Here is a 17290-nt window from a genome sequence, read left to right as displayed (position 1 = left end):
ACACAGAACAAAGTGAGAACAGAGTGTATGGTCACTAGACATTTATAGACATGAAATGGCTTCCTTAGAAAAATCACTAACAGATATTTCCAAATGAAAGGGGCAACTCTGTAGCTTTTAGAAGTCTATTTCAAGTCTACTCCCGGCGCAACTAGTAGACCAGAAACTTTCTCCAAGACGAGGAGGTATTTGTGGGCTGAGATGAGGAGGGAAGGATAGAAAAGAAAGGGCTAGTTTATAGAATCGTGCTTGAATGATGTGTACATTCTAGGTTTTACTTCCAGGAAACTCACCTGAAAAGACCAAACACACACACACATATACACACACACACACACACACACACACACACCAGAAACTCTTGTGATTCAGAGGATCTAAGCCATTCACACATTAACAACCAATTTTAACTAAATGCAAAGTGACAGGCTGTCATAAATTTTGTCTGGATAAAGAGAAAGAAAAGGTATTCCTAAAACAAAGACCACTTTCTGGTAAGACATTTAGAAGTAAGGCAGGGGGCTTTGGATTGAAGGTCACTGCATACACAGGGCACTAAGGAAAGCACAGGATAAAGAGGCAAGAGGTCAAGTTCAGGTCACAAAAAGATTTTAAAAAAATCATCGCCCTTCAGTGTCTTCTCTGTCTGCCACTTCATCCCGATCTTTTCTATACATAAAACATAGCTTTCTGATTACCAAAACCTTTCAAACATGAACACTGCACCTTTTTAACTGCCTGTTGTAATGCTGCTCTGATAAAGCACTCTTGATAAGGGTTTTTGGAATGTTTCATTTGAGAGAATCATAGGGATACTTTGTTTAGCACCCTTACAGGCCAAGCAGCTACTTGTTCACTTACTAAGGAAGACACCAGTGCAGAACTGGAGACGCTGGAGACTTTATCCACAATGGCCTGCTTCATGTATCTTTCAATGGCTTGCAACATTGTTCCCTGAGAACGTTCAGAAAGAAACAGTTGTTGAAACACACATCTTCACCGCTTCAAAATAGTTTACAAAACCCCAGTCATATATTTGTGCCAATATTTAGATTTCAGTAAAGGGATTACCATATACTAGAGTAACTCTCTGGCAGAGGGCGGGAGCTAGACAACCAAGTTGAATCTTCAAAGAGAAAGACTGGTAGGAAGAAAATTAACTATTCAACAATGAAATCAAAGGTCTTAAAATGGAGAATCCCAGTTTGAGGACAGGGGTAAGTACAGGCTCAACTTCTCAGGGATGTTATAAAAGACATTCCTAGATGGGGATGGAGCCACTTTTTGAAATCCTGGAGATATCTCTGCAGGAAGGGGATGTATTTTATATGGCTCCCATAAAGTTCTCTAAACCAAATGTGATCCCTGATAATTTTAGATACCTAAGAAATTACATGTTTAATATGCTACCATAGTGAGTCCTCAATATGACCTCCTCTGCAAATAAAGTTCTTTTTAATATTAACTGGAAGAAAGCTTAGCACTGTGAAGGCAGCAGCAGATGAAGATATGTAAACAAACGGAGATCAATACTCAAAGACAGGCTACTGCTAGTGTGGGCAGTGTCTGCTCTTATGCTAACTGATTTAATACTAAAACAAAGGCAACCACAGCAACACAGCTGAGCAGCAAAAAACATCACCCCATTTCTATTACTCCTTCTAGGATCCAGATTTACCATTTGCTCCCATTCAACCTTTAAGACTTGAGAAGACTGTAAACATGCACATAAAATATGCCCAAGCGTGAATAGAGCTGAAATATTATTCAATAAAATGTTTGGCAATGCCCAGCCTGCCCTTCATTTTATAACCTTTCCTATTCAGAGTTCCTGGGAAAGGACAGCCTAACATCATCCCTCCAGGTGTGAGGGACAGAGTCAAGATTAAACACCTGACTCAGGCCAATTGTGCTTACAAGCCACTGGCTGGCTGATGGTTAACCAGGTTCTCTCTATCGAATATATGAATGAGGAGGCCTGAGCCCTGCAAGTGATGGATCACAATAGTAAATATCGGAGAAATCTTGCTGTTGAGTTCCTTAAAGTTGCCCTGTTTCTTGCTCTGTCATTTGTTGTAAGCTTTACCTCAAATTCTCAGGACATCCAGATCCTATAATAAAGCTACTTAAAAAAAAAAAAAAAGGTAAATTCAAATGGGTTTTGGTTTCCTGCAAGCAATGTTCCCTGACTACAACAAAATTCCATGGGGGCAAATGTAGAGAGAAATAGACTAATCTCAACAAACAAAAGGAAAAGACAATCTAAATGGAAAAATAAGACCCAGGAGGCACAAAAGCCTTTCTGGCAGTCATGTTTCTCTAATACTGAAGATTCACCAAGTCGAGACTAGGGAATCCTAGTAAATTTGCATGGCCACCTGTAGATAAACACAGTGTTCCCCTTTGATGCCTCAGTAAACAAAGAGAACTTACATCAGTGATTCTGCAGAGAGCCCGGATGGCTGGGCCTCGGTACACATCTTCCTTTCCAGTCATGTCCTTAGTCAGACTAAGAAAGAGCAAATGAGTTACCATGAAATCAATTAACATCTCTTCTGTGGAGTCCGCCCCTAGCTAATTCCAACTGCCCCCCATAATTACCTTAATGCAGCTACTAATTCAGCGAATATTTATTGAGTGTCCTCTCTGGGTAAATATTAAAACTGTTGGATAGAGCGCTGTTCTAAATCTTAAGAATACAGCAGCGAGCAAATCAAAGTCTTTGCCTTCACGGAGCTAATGTACTAATGAGAAGAGATAATATATCACATAAATGAAATGTATCATTTTAGATACTGGTAACTGGCATAAAAAATGAAGGCAATGGTATAGAGAGCTACAGGCTGAAATCCCCCAAATCCTAAAAATCCATCAGACTAGACAACTCTGTAAAAGAACCTGACTAAAATAATGAACTCATGAAGTCGTGCTCTCTCTCACAGGCACAGCTTTCTAAAGTGACAGTTGTCTATGGCTTCAGATCTTTCCATGGAGTTTCAAAAATAAGCAGAGGAGTGTAGACAGACCTACTAAATTTCACATCCATACTTCAAAGAGGTTTTTAGCCTTTATACATTATTCACCCTCTTATCTTCCTGTCCCTGTCCTCTGTATTTACACTGCCCCCAAAATGACTATCTATCCCCTCCCCCACTTGCCTCCCCTCACAGAATCCAAAATGGCCTCCAACTCCAACTCACTCCATCAGGATGCCATGAGGAGAAATTTGTGAAGAACTGATAGTCCTTCAATTTATTTTTTATGAAAAATTATTTTTATGAAAAGCATTTTCATATTAGAGTACACTTTCAAAACATTCAGAAAAAAAAAAAATATGAAGTCTAAGCTCTGCCTCACCTACCCTAGCCGGTAGTAGTGCCACTCAACTAAAGACAGTCACTGTGAACAGTTGCTTATGTTTTTCTTAAAAAAACTTCTTAAAAAGTGTATATGACCACAGAGACATTAAAATGCATGCAAATGAATCTCCACTCTTCTGACACCTTCCTTTTTCACTTAATATATTTTAAGTATCTTTCCATATTGGCAGACTTTACAAAATGTTAGGTATCTCTATGTTTTAAAAAACCCAAATATATCTAAAATGTCATTTTAATGGTAGCACATATTTCCACTGTTGGGATATAAATAATTTATCAATCAGTCTTTTTTACAGATATTTGCATTTTTCCAATTAGATAAAAAGTGAGGCTTGGCAGGTTGTTTCTTCTGAGGTCTCTCTCCTTGGCTTGTACATGGCATGAAAGCAGTCATGCATAATACATGAAAAAAAATGGGCATGGCTGTGTTCCAATAAAACTTTATTTACAAAATGAGGCAGCAGTTTTTGCCATGGGCCACAGTTTGCCAACTGCTTGCTTCAGGTCCTAGTTTGGGCTGCCCCGACAAAGGCCTACAGACAGGCAGTTTATTTGGGAATGTGTTTGAGGGAAGGGAAGACAGGGAGGTGAACAAAGAAGGAAGGAAACTAATACAAAGGAATTTTTCTAGTAGGTCACCGCCATGGGCAACTGGTTATTTGAGGAGCCACCTTCTGAGGTGGCTTACGAAATACACGTTGGAACCACATTTCCAAGAGATGAAAAGGAAGGAATTTATCCACTAGCTCTTCACCACTGGCTGACAGTTAACCCCAGAGTGCTGCCTCCTCATCTGGTCAACATTCACATGTTACCTCCCACGTGCGAGTTCCAAGGAGTGCCCACACTGAAATGCCAGAGAAACAGTGGGGCAAGAAGCGAAACACACGGTGCATGCTCAGCAAGGCACTATTCATGCGGGTGAGCTGGCCCCTCTACAGAACAGCTGGGCACCAGCACAGCTAGCATCAGAGGGAAGGCCTGAGAAAATGTGAGGTGGCTCCAAAGCAGCATCCAGAACAGTCCATCCCTTGCGTCCCTCAAATTTGAACATGTCCTCCATTAAATCTAACCTGTCACTGAGCCTTCAAGATGGTAACCATCTACTGTTTCTACAAGATATCGGCAAATGAGTGGCATATGGCACAATCCCTACTGCTACAACTCATTCCTAAGCTGTAAGAGATATTCACCATCTTCCCATAATCGCCCATTCTAGATTCCCCGCACGCTTAGCCAGCACTTTATCTCATCTTGGCCAGGTGTCTGATAGGTGACTCAAACCTTTATCCCAAAGGATCTGAGCTCTTTGTTGGAGATTTACCACGGCTGGACCACCGGCTGTTCCCCATTCTCTACTCACCATGGTCTCAGGCACGAACACATCAAAATAGGCTTAAGTACACAGTACCTTGAATTCTAGATATAGTCCTTGCTTCCACGTTTGTAGAGCAACAAGCCTAGCTCCTGACAGGGATCGATGTCAATTACTTCTACGAGCACACAGCTCCTTTCCTTACCAGCTGGTCCACCAGCATAAAGAATCCAAAGTGACCCAACAGTAGTCATCATATTAAATGTGCAAACTGGCTCACTTTGCTGCCCCAGGACGTCTCAGACACTGGAGTGGGTGGTGCCTGTGGCTGCCAGCTTGTCATTCAGACGTGTAGATCCAGAAGTGGGGGATATTTCTGTGGTGAAGGCAATCCTCAAACGGCAGGAACCAGGAGTCAATGGGTTAAACGCCTCTCCCTGTTCATCACTGAAAACATGGTCCCTTGGGAGCCAGGGCCTTTAACTCGCATCCCGGGTGGGGAGGGGAGGCCTCACTTCTACAGGTGGGTCACTAGGAACAAGGGTGACAGGTGCGAGTCCTACTTCCACCTCTCCATTCCTGGACCCACATATTGTACTTCTTGGGGACAAGATCATACACTGACCATCAATTTAATGCACATACTTCAACCTTGAGGAGAATTCTCCGACTTCAAAGGGCCCCATCTCCAAACTGCTACCTCAACTGAGCCATTACATTAGGCTCTCTGCTCCTAACAGAATACGGTAAAACTATTGGGTCTGCTGGTCAGGAGCCCACTGTCACACTGCTTTTGCCAGAAAATGAGTGGCGAGGTCACGTAGGATACCATGAATGTAAGAAACCGCACCACAACTCAGACCTACTGAAAACCCACGGACCATCTTCTAGTTGGTGTGTCTGCCATGTAATTAAGAGAAACTTACACAAATTTATCAATCTTTTCTTCAACTGCCTCAGGAACTGTAGTCCTAACAAAGCTTTTCCCTACAGCAAGGTTAAAGAGGAACACACTCATGTTCTAGTACTTGCATGCTTTCATTTGTAAAATTTATATTCCTTTTTTTTTTTTAAGTTTTTTTTTCTGAGAGAGAGAGAGAGACAGTGTGAGCAGGGGAGGGCCAGAGAGAGAGAGAGAGAGAGAGAGATACAGAATCTGAAACAGGCTCCAGGCTCTGAGCTGGCTGTCAGCACAGAGCCTGACATGGGGCTCGAACCCACGAACCACGAGATCATGACCTGAGCCGAAGTCGGACGCTTAACCAACTGAGCCACCCAGGTGCCCCAAAATTTATATTCCTTATCCTTTTAGAGTTTATTCATGCATAGGATGTGAATTATGGATCTAATTTTATCTTTTCTCAAGTGCCTACTCCATTGTCCCAGCATCATATATTAGAAAGTACCCCAGTGTTTAACCCGAGTGATCAGAGATACCACCTTTGCCATCTACGAAGTTTCTATGTGTATTTGGGTCTAATTCTATACATGTGTACCAAAAAACTTAGAAAATGTAGATCAGCACGGCCATGGTGACACATTACAAAGTGATCACACAACCTTATTCCTCTGGTCTGTCTATCCATGTGCCAGAACCACACGGTTTTAAGTGTTCAGGCCTTAATGTTTCACTGACGGGTAGAGCTCCCAGTTTTTCTTTCACACTTATTTCCTGGCTATTCTTAAATTTGTGTTTTTTGGCATAAACGTTAGTATCAATTTTTCTACATTCAAAATATATAGCCTGTTGAGTGCTTCACTGAGACTGCACTGAACTCACAAATTTAGAGAGGATTGAAATCTTTTTACTGTTTAACTGATCCATTCCAAAACATTTATATTTGTTCAAGTGTACTTTGAGCCTTCTAGGGCTTTAAGTTATTTTTTCCTCTTACAAATTTTCTGCATCAGTTTTTCTAAGGCAGTTGTACCATCCTACACCCCGCCCCCCCCACAAGGTACCTGGTGTTGGGGCAGGCTCTCTGACTTTGGTGCTGCCAGGCTTTGTGATTTGAACCTAGATTCTATTGGGTATGGAATGATAGCTCACAGGGGTTTTAGTCTGCATTTCCCTGATGACTAATAACATCAAGGACATTCCATGTATTTACTGGTCACTCATATACTCTTTAGGGAGGGGTTTACCCCTCAGGTTTTCTTAATCACCATGGTTTCTCAGCAAGGGCACACTTGTCTACACACGCAGAATGGCCATCTCTAGTAGTTCTCTATGCCTGCATCTCGGATGGCCACAATTAGTGGCCTAAAACAAAATTTTATCATCTTATGCTTCCATAGGTCAGAAGTCCAACGTGGGTCTCACTGGGCTAGAATCGCTGTGTCAGCAGGGGTTGCATCTACCTCGCAGACAAGACTGAGTTCCACCCAAATCTCAACACTTTACAGCACCAACTCAAAGTCCAAAAGTTCATCTAAGTCCCGCAGATTCAAAATTCCTAACCTTATCATCAAAATCCTCTCAATTAGGTAAGGGGGAGCCTGGGGAGACTCTGCTGGGGCAAAATGCCTCTCCACCTGTGGGCCCTTGAAACTAGAAAGCAAGTCCTCTGCTCCCAAAATACAACGGCGGGGCCACCCCAGGATCATAGTTACAGACATTTCTGTTCACAAAGAGAAAAGGGAATGGGGAAGAAGTTTTTTTTTTTTTTTTTAAAAAAGTCCCTGGTCCCAAGCAGTTCGGAAACCCAGCCAAGCAGGCTGGAAGAGGTTTCAGGTGCCGGACAGCAATTCTCAGCTCCTCTATGGTCCTGCTCCCCCGGCCTCAGGGGCCTCCTTCCTTCCCCCAGCTTTTTTTTTTTTTTCTTAATAAAGGGCAGCATGTGTTTAAAGTCTTCGGTCTTCTCGGCCTGTATCCTGCTGTAGAATTTGGGATTCTGACCACCTTCTCTCACTCGGTCCTCCCTCTGTCCCTTTCGGGCCACGCTGGCAGTGTTGCCGGTATAAGATTCTCAAAGGCCCCGCAGGACAGAGACTCGCTCCACCAGGCAAGAGCCTCCACCACAGATCTTGCCTAAGTAACCCCATCTCTATTTCTGGCTTCTGCTTAGATGCAGAGGGAATCTCTGAGTCACACCCTTCATCTCTTCAGAGTGTTTTGTGTGAGTGAAGACTCTGACCTTTTCATCCTTCTGAAGTGTTAGCAAAAGGCTGTGGAGTAACTCCTTTGACTTTTCCTCTAGAGCATACTTTCCTACTGGATCTCTGGATTTTATTTTATTTTTTTAATTTATTTCTGAGAAGGAGAGAGAGAGAGAGACAGAGAGAGAGAGAGAAAGAAAGGCAGCGTGAGCAAGGGAAGGTCAGAGAGAGAGAGAGAGATACAGAACCTGAAGTAGGCTCCAGACTCTGAGCTAGCTGTCAGCACAGAGCCTGACGCGGGCTTGAACCCATGAACCGTGAGATCATGACCTGAGCCGAAGTCAGACGCTTAACCGACTGAGCCACCCAGGCACCCCTGGATCTCTGGATTTTAGCATCCTTTGCAGTTTGGGCAGGCTGAGAATTTCCAAAATGAAATGCCCTAGGTTTTTTGTTTTTTGGTTTTTTCCTTGGTCTGATTGACCTAGAACCTATCAGTTTCAGGTGCACAACATAATGAGTTAGCACTTGTGAAGAACACCTGGTTCGATTTATTTCTCTACTCCCAAGTGTTACTATAAGTGACAAAAAGAAACCAGGCCGCATGCACCTCAACCCTCTGGAAACCTCAGTTAAAGAGCCAAGCTCACGAGTCCTGATTTCTGTATAACTTCAGGGCACAATCCTAAGCTTTCTGCCACTACAGGACAAGGGCTCCCTTCCCTCTAGTACCTAACACCGTCCTCATCTCCTTCTGAGCCCTCCCCAGCAGCGCATTTAGCGTCCATATTTCCACTGACAATCTGAGCGTGGTCTACTATGCTAAATGTTTACTCCTCACTTCTTTCTGAGTCTACCAGTCATGCACATCCAGGCTGCTAACAACATTCTGTTCCGGGCAGTGTCGGCTTTTTCTGTCACGCTCCTCAAAATTCCTCACGCATCTACTCATTGCCCAATTCCAAAGCCACTTCCACATTCTAGGTATTTGCTATGATAGCACCCCACTCCAAGGATACAGAAACCTCTACTAATCTCTCCCCGCTGCTTTGAGACATAATTGGCAGATGACATCGTAAAATTAGAAAGTATACAATGTGCTGTACTGACACCCGAATATGTTACAAAACCTAGGCTTTTCTGTTGTTGCTGTAACAAATGACCACAAACTTCGAGACAGAAGACATTCATTTCTGTAGCTTACGGCTCTGTGAGTTAGAAATCCAACACAGGTCTCACTCGTGTCGGCAGGGTTACATTCCTTTCTGAGCTGTAGGGGGAATCCCATTTCCCTGCCTTTTCCAACTGCTAGAGGCCCCCACACTCTGTGGCTCCCGGCCCCCTTCCTCCAGCTCCAAATCCAGCAACACTGTATCTGTGACCTGCTTCCCTCATCACGTCTCCTCCCTGACCCTTCCGCTTCCCTCCTCCACTTTTAAGCATCCTTATCTTTATAGGGCCCACCTGGATAATCCGCACTATTCGCCCTACCTGCTGATTGGCAACTTCATTTCCCCTTTGCTGCACAATGCAATGTAACATATTGGCAGATCCTGGGAATCAGGCCAGGGATATCTTTGGAGGGGCCATTATTGTGCTTACTACATCTACTAATCACTTGAAATGAGCTAGAAGCAAACCCTAACTCATGGCAGCCTAACAGGATTCGGAGAAAAGGACTAACAGCTAAACAAACAAAAACCCCTGATCTATTTTTAATTTTTCCAATATTTAGTGAGTAGAGCAATCAAGACTTTTCTGTCTGTTACTTGTGGCAGATATTGTTAGCTAACTAATCCAATGCCCATTCTCAACCCCTTCTCCCTTGCCTGCCCCTGATACTTGGGGCTTTAAGAGCTAAATAGTCACTTTCCTGGTCCTAACCGTGGTCGTAGCACACAGCTGTGTCCAATGAAATCTAAAAATTGCCTTGGGAAAAGCTACTGCATACCTGATAAAAGAGGCAGATGGTGCGGGCGCTCCCTGGCCCCTTTCCCGGTGCCCCTCCCACCTTGAATGGTGCATTGCCAGCCATTCAGGCACCTCTTCTGCAACAATGTGAGATTCAAGAGACACCAGCCCGCACGCTGTTGCGCTGCTGAACCAACGCTAGCGATTCTATGCCTAGTGACTGCATCGGGCTTTCTGTTCTTTTCAGCTGAAAGCTTTACTCACGGCCACTATATTCCATACAACTGCTAGTTAAAAGCGAGCACCCTCCTCCAAAATTCATTTTGTTCTACAAAAACCAAATTCACTTAAATGAATTATAATTAATAATTAGGAAGGCAATTCTTTTTGAAATACCATTTGGTGTGTGTGAATGTGTTATACAAACTCATTCTACATTTGGAAATCAAAATTTTAAAGAAAAGAAACAGCCACAATCCCAAACACCCAGAGATAACCTACTGGTAATATATTAGCATATTTCCATCCACATATTCTTATATATGTACATAAAATATTTCTAAAAGGGAGACTATATAAAATACATAAACTTGAATCCAACTCTTAGGACTTTGTGAGGACTTTTCCATATCATTAAAGATGTTACAAAAATATTTTCAAAAAATTAAAGTATCTTCTAATCTGATAACATGGCTAATTAAATAATATTTAACAATGGCATATATCTAAGTTATATCATCGTTTTTGCTAGCATAAACTGTTGCAATGAGCATTATTATATATAAATCTTTCGGTGCTATCTCTGATTATTTTCTGACCATAATTCCATTGATGTGGCATTACTGGGTCAAAGGGATAAACCATGGGCACCTGGGTGGCTCAGTAGGTTAATCGTCCAACTCTTGGTTTCGGCTCAGGTCATGATCTCACGGTTCGTGGGATCGAGCCCCTCGCCGGGCTCTGTCTGCACTGACAGAGTGGAGCCTGCTTGGGATTCTCTCTCTCTTCCTTTCTCTCTGCCCCTCTCCCACCCGCATGTGTTCTCTCTCAAAATAAATAAACATTAAAAACACACACACACACAAAGGGATAAACCTTTTCAAATGTTCAACAAATGCTGCCAAACTGCTTTCTAGAAAAACTGAATCAATTTATTATTCTGCCTCCTGTAATGTACAAGAATATGAGTCTCCCTTACAAATACCTACTGTCTTTTTTCTTCTTTGCCAATTTGATGGGTGAAATTTTGTAACTCACCAGAGCTTTTAATTTGCTTTTTGGTTACAGTGAAAATGACTAAAACCAATCAGATCCTTTACATTAGGTATTTTATGAATTATTACTTGGAATTTTTTTTGAACTTGAAGAGTTCTTTACATATTATATTAGCTTTTTAATATACTTATTGTTAATATTTTATATCACAGTTTAGGAAAGAATGCCGTAAGGTGTGTGTGTGTGTGTGTGTGTGTGTGTGTGTATACATATATAAATTTCTATTGGCTTCCTTACAATCAAAAAAATAAAATTAATAGAAAAAGAACAAATACTCCACTAAATATAGAAGAACCCCCTCCTAGGTTCTGATCATTCGCATACCTGCTTGTGACAATTATCACATCCTCAGAGATTGTAGCCATTTCTTTGATGGTGAGATAGCACATTCTTCTCAGTGTTTGCTGAAAAATTATTTATAAAAGGCAACAGGTTATTCATAAGGAAATGGTTCTTTAAACTATTTGAAGTGAGAGCCTCAAGTAGATATATTTAGAACATTACTCTTAAAAAGATTCTCATCTACTGAAAAGAATCTTTTTAAAAATACCTGGATGAGATAACATTCAGAATACTAGTTTCCTAAACAAGTAACTGCTGCACTGACACACATCTAGGTGAAAGTTTTAAAATCCAGTTAATTATACAGAGATCCAAACTTGGACAGTGTGAATCCGAAGACAGATGTTTCTCAGAGTGTTAAAGGCTTATCCTGGAAAATATATTTTTAGAACTCTTTAAATATATGGATGGAGGGGTGCCTGGGTGGCTCAGTCGGTTAAGCATCTGACTTCAGCTCAGGTCATGGTCTCAGGGTGCGTGGGTTCGAGCCCCGCGCCGGGCTCTGTGCTGACAGCTAGCTCAGAGCCTGTCTTCAGATTCTGTGACTGTCTCTCTCTCTCTGACCTTCCCCTGCTCACTCTGTCTCTATCTCTCTCTCAAAAATAAATAAAACATTAAAAATTTTAAAAAAATACATGGACGGAGAGACATACAGACTCTGTATCTTCCTCAGTCCAGCAATATAGATGTTTTTCCTTGAAGTATTTGTGCTTGTATAACCAACTTCCACTTTCAATTATCAAGATTTCTAGAAGGATACCTGGATCTAAAGTAACTGCTACTTACCAATAGTAAGGTTTCATCAACCTTCCTCCTCCCCTGCTCTCTCGTTTATTCATACACTATGGGCACTGGTTCCTCTACCTAGTCTAGCCTCGTTCCCTACCAAGCAACGTCACGTTTCTTATAAATAGTGAAACTCAAATACATCATACCCAGGTCCAGACTCCAAACTGTAGAAAGAACCTGGTGGATACTAGTGAGCCCACTAAGGGAAGGGAAGAAGGAACTGAGGATTCTCATGGTGATTAAACACAGTAAAAAATCATCCAGAGAAAGAGAAAGTGAAAAGACAAAGCCACGAGGGGTCAGATGAACGGAACAGACGACACCCATACAACTATGGGTGTCATACTACTATGAGAAGAAAACAAAAAATAAAACCCAAAACTTAGACCTGAAGAAAATTTGCTCCCCCGCCCCAGATAAAAATCTACCCTGAAGCAGAATAAAACTGGAAATTTAAGAAAATTCAGCTAAAGCACAAAAAAATGGGGAGTGTGGAGAGGGGCTCAACATTATTAGTCATTGGGGAAATACAAAAAACCATATTTCGATACTACCTCACACCCATCGAAATGGCTAAAATGAAAAAGAGTGACATTACAAAGTTCTGGCAAAGATGTGCTTGTAACCACTAGAACACACTGCCTAAACAAGTACACAGAAATGTTCAATAAAATAGGAACAAAAAATTTAACTCAGTAGCTAAGGGCAAAATGAAGAGAAAATTCATAGATGCCCAAATGGAAAGCAAATACCTCACAGCCAGAGAAGTACAAGCCCAGGGCCTTAGAGGCATAGGATAAAGTATCTAAAGTCTAGGAAGGATAAGATTCTAAAAGGTATATTCTTCAGGCTCGTGGAAAATTATTCTAGATAATAATTCAGAAATATAGCAAGCAATGAAGAGTATAAGAAAAGTGGTAAGGGGCGCCTGGGTGGCTCAGTCGGACAAGTGTCCGACTTCGGTTTAGGTCTTAATTTCACAGTTCCTGAGTTCAGTCCCCATGTCGGGCTCTCTGCTGACAGCAGAGAGCCTGGAGCCTGGGTCGGATTCTGTGTCTCCCTCTCTCTCTGTCCCTACCCAGCTCACGCTCTGTCTCTCACTCTCTCTCTCAAAAATGAATAAACGTTAAAAAAAAAAAAAAGTAAAAACTTCTGTTTTGCAAAAGCCTATGTCAAGAGGATAAAAAGACAAGCCACATACTAGGAGAAAATGTTTGTCACCCTATATAGGATTGTCACCCTAAATATATAAAAACCTCTTAAAGTCAAAAATAAGAAAAACAATATGATTAAAAATGGGCTAGAGACCTTAAGACACTTCACTGAAACAGATAAACATGACAAATAAGCATATGAAAGTATTAAAGTATAAGAGTTCTTTATGTTATAGATGCTCCATACCATATGTCATTTGGGAAAGGCAAATTAAAATAATGAGAAACCACTACAATCCTAATAAATGGCCAAAATCCAGAACAGTGACACCACCAAATGCTGATGAGGATATGGAGCATAAGAAACTCCCACTTGTTGGTGGGAATAAAAATGGTACAGCCAATTTGAAAGATGGTTTGGTGACTTCTTGCAAAACTAGACATACTCTCACCATGCAATCCAACAGTCATGTTCCTTGGTATTTGCCTAAAGGAGTTGAAAACTTATATGTCCACATAAAAACATGCATATGATGTCTAGAGCAGCTTTATTCATAATTGCCAAAACTTGGAAGCAACCAACATGCCCCTGAGTAGGTGAGTGGATAAACTGTGGTACATCCAGACAAAAGAATGCTACTCAGCACTAAAAAGAAAATGAGCTATCAAGCCATGAAAAGACATGGAGGAAATTAAATGCATATTACTAAGCAAACGAAACCAATCTGTAAAAGATACATGCTATATACTTCCAACTATATGACATCCCAGAAAAGGAGACAGTTAAAGCACAGAGGATTTTCAAGTGAAAATACTCTGTAGGGGCACCTACATGGCTCAGTCAGTTAAGGGTCTGATTTCAGCTCAGGTTATGATCTTGTGGTTCATGGGTTCGAGCCCCATGCTGGGCCCTGTGTTGACAGCTCAGAGCCTGGAGCCTGCTTCAGATTCTGTGTCTCCATCTCCCTCTGACCCTTCCCTACTCGTACTCTGTTTCTCTCTCAAAAACAATAACATTTAAAATATATATGAAAATAAAAACAAATACTCTATATTATTTAATGATGGATGCATCTCATCATACATTTGCCCAAATCCACAGAAGTTACAACACCAAGAGTGAACATTAACATAAACTATGGACTCCATGTGATTATGATGTGCCAATGTAGGTTCATGAATTATAACAAATTACCACTCTGGTAGGGGATGTTGGTAACAGGGGAGTCTATGCATATGTGGCGTCAGGGAGTATCCAGAAAATCTCTTTACCTTCCTTTTAATTTTGCTGTAAACCTAAAACTGCTCTAAAAAAATAAAAGCTTTCCTGGGGCGCCTGGGTGGCTCAGTTGGTTAAGCATCTGACTTGGGCTCAGGTCACGATCTCATAGCTCGTGGATTCGGACTAAGTTGGGCTCTGTGCTGACAGCTCAGAGCCTGGAGTCTGCTTCAGATTCTGTATCTCCCTCTCTCTCTGCCCCTCCCCTACTCACGCTGTCTGTCTGTCTGTCTCTGTCTCTGTCTCTCTCTCTCTCAGAAATAAATAAAACATAAAAAAATAAAAGCTTTCTTTAAAAAGTGGTAAGGACATGAGTAAACTTTAATGAACAGCAACTAAAAACCCACAAAAACTGATGTGTTATGATATACGTATGTATATAAATGTGCATGTGTGTATGTATAGATACACATGTTTACATATTCACATACATAAAGACTAAGTGTCCTAAGGTTCTCAAATCTTCCACTAACAGGTACAAGATAAAGATAAATGTTAGATTCTAAAAGTCAAATACCCATATTGCAATTTCTAGAGTAACCACTAAAAACTTCCAAACTATTATCCCACTGATGCCCTGTTCATTTTTATTCAGTCTTTTTTCTCTCTTGGCTTCATTTTGGATAGTTTCTATCTGTCTTCTGGGTTACTGATTTTTCCTCCTATAGTCTCTAATCTGCTATTAACGCCATGCAGTATATTTTTCATTAAAATTTTTTTAATGTTTATTTATTTTTTGAGGGAGAGATAGAACGTGAGCATGGGAGGGGCAGAGAGAGGGAGACACAGAATCTGAAGCAGGCTGACATCTCAGAGCCCCCATGTGGGGCTTGAACTTATGAACCGCGAGATCATGACCTGAGCCTAAGTCAGCCCACTTAACGGACTGAGCCACCCAGGGGCCCCAAGCTGATACCTTTCTGAGAACTACACTAAAAGAAAAGGTCTTTCCACTCTCACTGGTGGAAATATGAACAATTGTTAGCCCTGTGTTCTGGTGATCCTTTCTTTAGCCTTGGGTAAGTTTCCTTTTACACATGCACAGATCAATTCTTATCCAAAGATTTAAGTGGAGCCCCTCGGCAAACTGCTAGAACTATCTCCTTCCTTTTTTGCTTCTCTCTCTCCCCCCCTACTTCCTTCCTCTTTAGTACTCTGCTCTACAAATTTGAGCTATCTTGGCTTCCTCAAACTCCGTCTGTTTCCTCAACTCAGAGCGGTAACTAGCCTCCTTTTCAGAGTGCCCTCCTTGACCTGAAACCTGTAAATTGCCTCTGGACATGAGATAATGTTAGGGCTCACTCTGCTTTTCTTTTTTTCAGATCACAGTCCCGGAATGCCTGTTAATCTAAAGACTGAAAACCACTGTGTAATATATCTTGTTTGATTTTCTAGGTATTTGTAGTCAGCAGGGTAAGCCTCACCCCTTTACTACATCATGGTTAGTAACAGAACAGAAATAGGTCTTCTTTTTTTTAATTCTTTTTTTTTTTTTTAATTTCTAGGAGAGAGAGAGAGAGAGACAGCATGAGCAGGGGAGGGTCAGAGAGAGAGGGAGTCACAGACTGAAACAGGCTCCAGGCTCTGAGCTGGCAGTCAGCACAGAGTCCGACGCGGGGCCCGAACCCACAAACCGCGAGATCATGACCTAAGCGAAAGTCGGACGCTTAACCGACTAAGCCACTCAGGCGCCCCAGGTCGTCTTTTTTTAGTTTATTTACTTATTTTGAGAGACAGAGATAGCACGAGCAGGGGAGGGGCAGAGGGGGAGAGAGAGAGAGAATCCCAAGCAGGCTCCACACTGACAGTGAAGCAGGGCTCAGTCCTACAAACTGAGATCGTGACCTGAGCTGGAAACCAAGAGTCAGACACTTTAGTGACCGAGCCACCTAGGTGCCCCCAGAAATATGTTTTTAATATCGAATTATATGGTGAATGCCTAGTTCTCTTTTATTATTAATTTCCAACACCAGTCCTTTGTAAAATTATTATTAATTTTACTGTTAATTTCCAACACTAATCCTTTGTAATTAGAGAACATTGTACATTTTCATTCCTTTAAAATTTGTTGTCCCTTGCTTTATGGCTCAGTATATAGTCGATGGTTTTTTTTTAAGATTTTATTTTTAAGTAATCTTTGCACACGATGTGAGGCTCAAACTCACAACCCTGAGATCAAGAATCACACACTCCACCAACTAAGTCAGGCAGGCACCTCCACAATCAATTCTTACAAATATTCTTTGTGTTTTTCGTTTACATTCAGTGCAGCTTTGGGTCTACATCTACCACCTTATGATATGATTTATGTTTCTCCTTGATCCATCTTTCTGTTTTCCCTTCTTATGGCTGGATTTCTCAGCATTTTTTTTTTTTTGGCACAATTAATTTGGAAAAGAAAAACAATAGAGAAAAATCAATGAAACAAAAAGCTGGTTAAATGAAGAGATCAATAAGCTTTATAAAGCTCTAGACAAACTTCCCAGGAATAAAAGAGAAGATAAAATTTATCAGTATCAGAATGAAAGAGAAGACATTACTACCGACCCTGCAAACACTACAAAAATAAGTGAATGTCGTGAATAGTTTTAGGAAAACAAAGTTCAACAATTTCAATGAAATGAACAAATTCCTTCAAAGACACAAACTACCAGAGCTCACTAAAGAACATAAATTTCTGAACATAAATAATCTGAACATAAATAATCTGAACAGATAGCACCAAATCTACTCTTTTTAATGGAGT

The 17290-nt window shown here is 41.3% G+C and overlaps 1 protein-coding gene across 1 annotated transcript in view; it reads right to left on the bottom strand.

Annotated features, from left to right (window-relative positions):
- COPG2 (coat protein complex I subunit gamma 2) overlaps positions 1–17290 on the bottom strand; it is a 107668-nt gene that overhangs the window by 76911 nt on the left and 13467 nt on the right. The window contains exons 5-7 of the mRNA XM_077770726.1: positions 11305–11384; positions 2434–2509; positions 862–954 (exon numbers count right to left, since the gene is read on the bottom strand). Of these exons, the coding sequence (XP_077626852.1) occupies positions 862–954; positions 2434–2509; positions 11305–11384 (249 nt within the window). The remainder of the gene's footprint in view (positions 1–861; positions 955–2433; positions 2510–11304; positions 11385–17290) is intronic.

The sequence above is a fragment of the Crocuta crocuta genome, unplaced genomic scaffold, assembly GCF_008692635.1.
Source record: "Crocuta crocuta isolate KB4526 unplaced genomic scaffold, BGI_CrCroc_1.0 scaffold266, whole genome shotgun sequence".
Taxonomy (NCBI): domain Eukaryota; kingdom Metazoa; phylum Chordata; class Mammalia; order Carnivora; family Hyaenidae; genus Crocuta; species Crocuta crocuta.
Note: the sequence above shows the minus strand (reverse complement) of the source record. Positions and strands in the feature narration are given on the sequence as shown.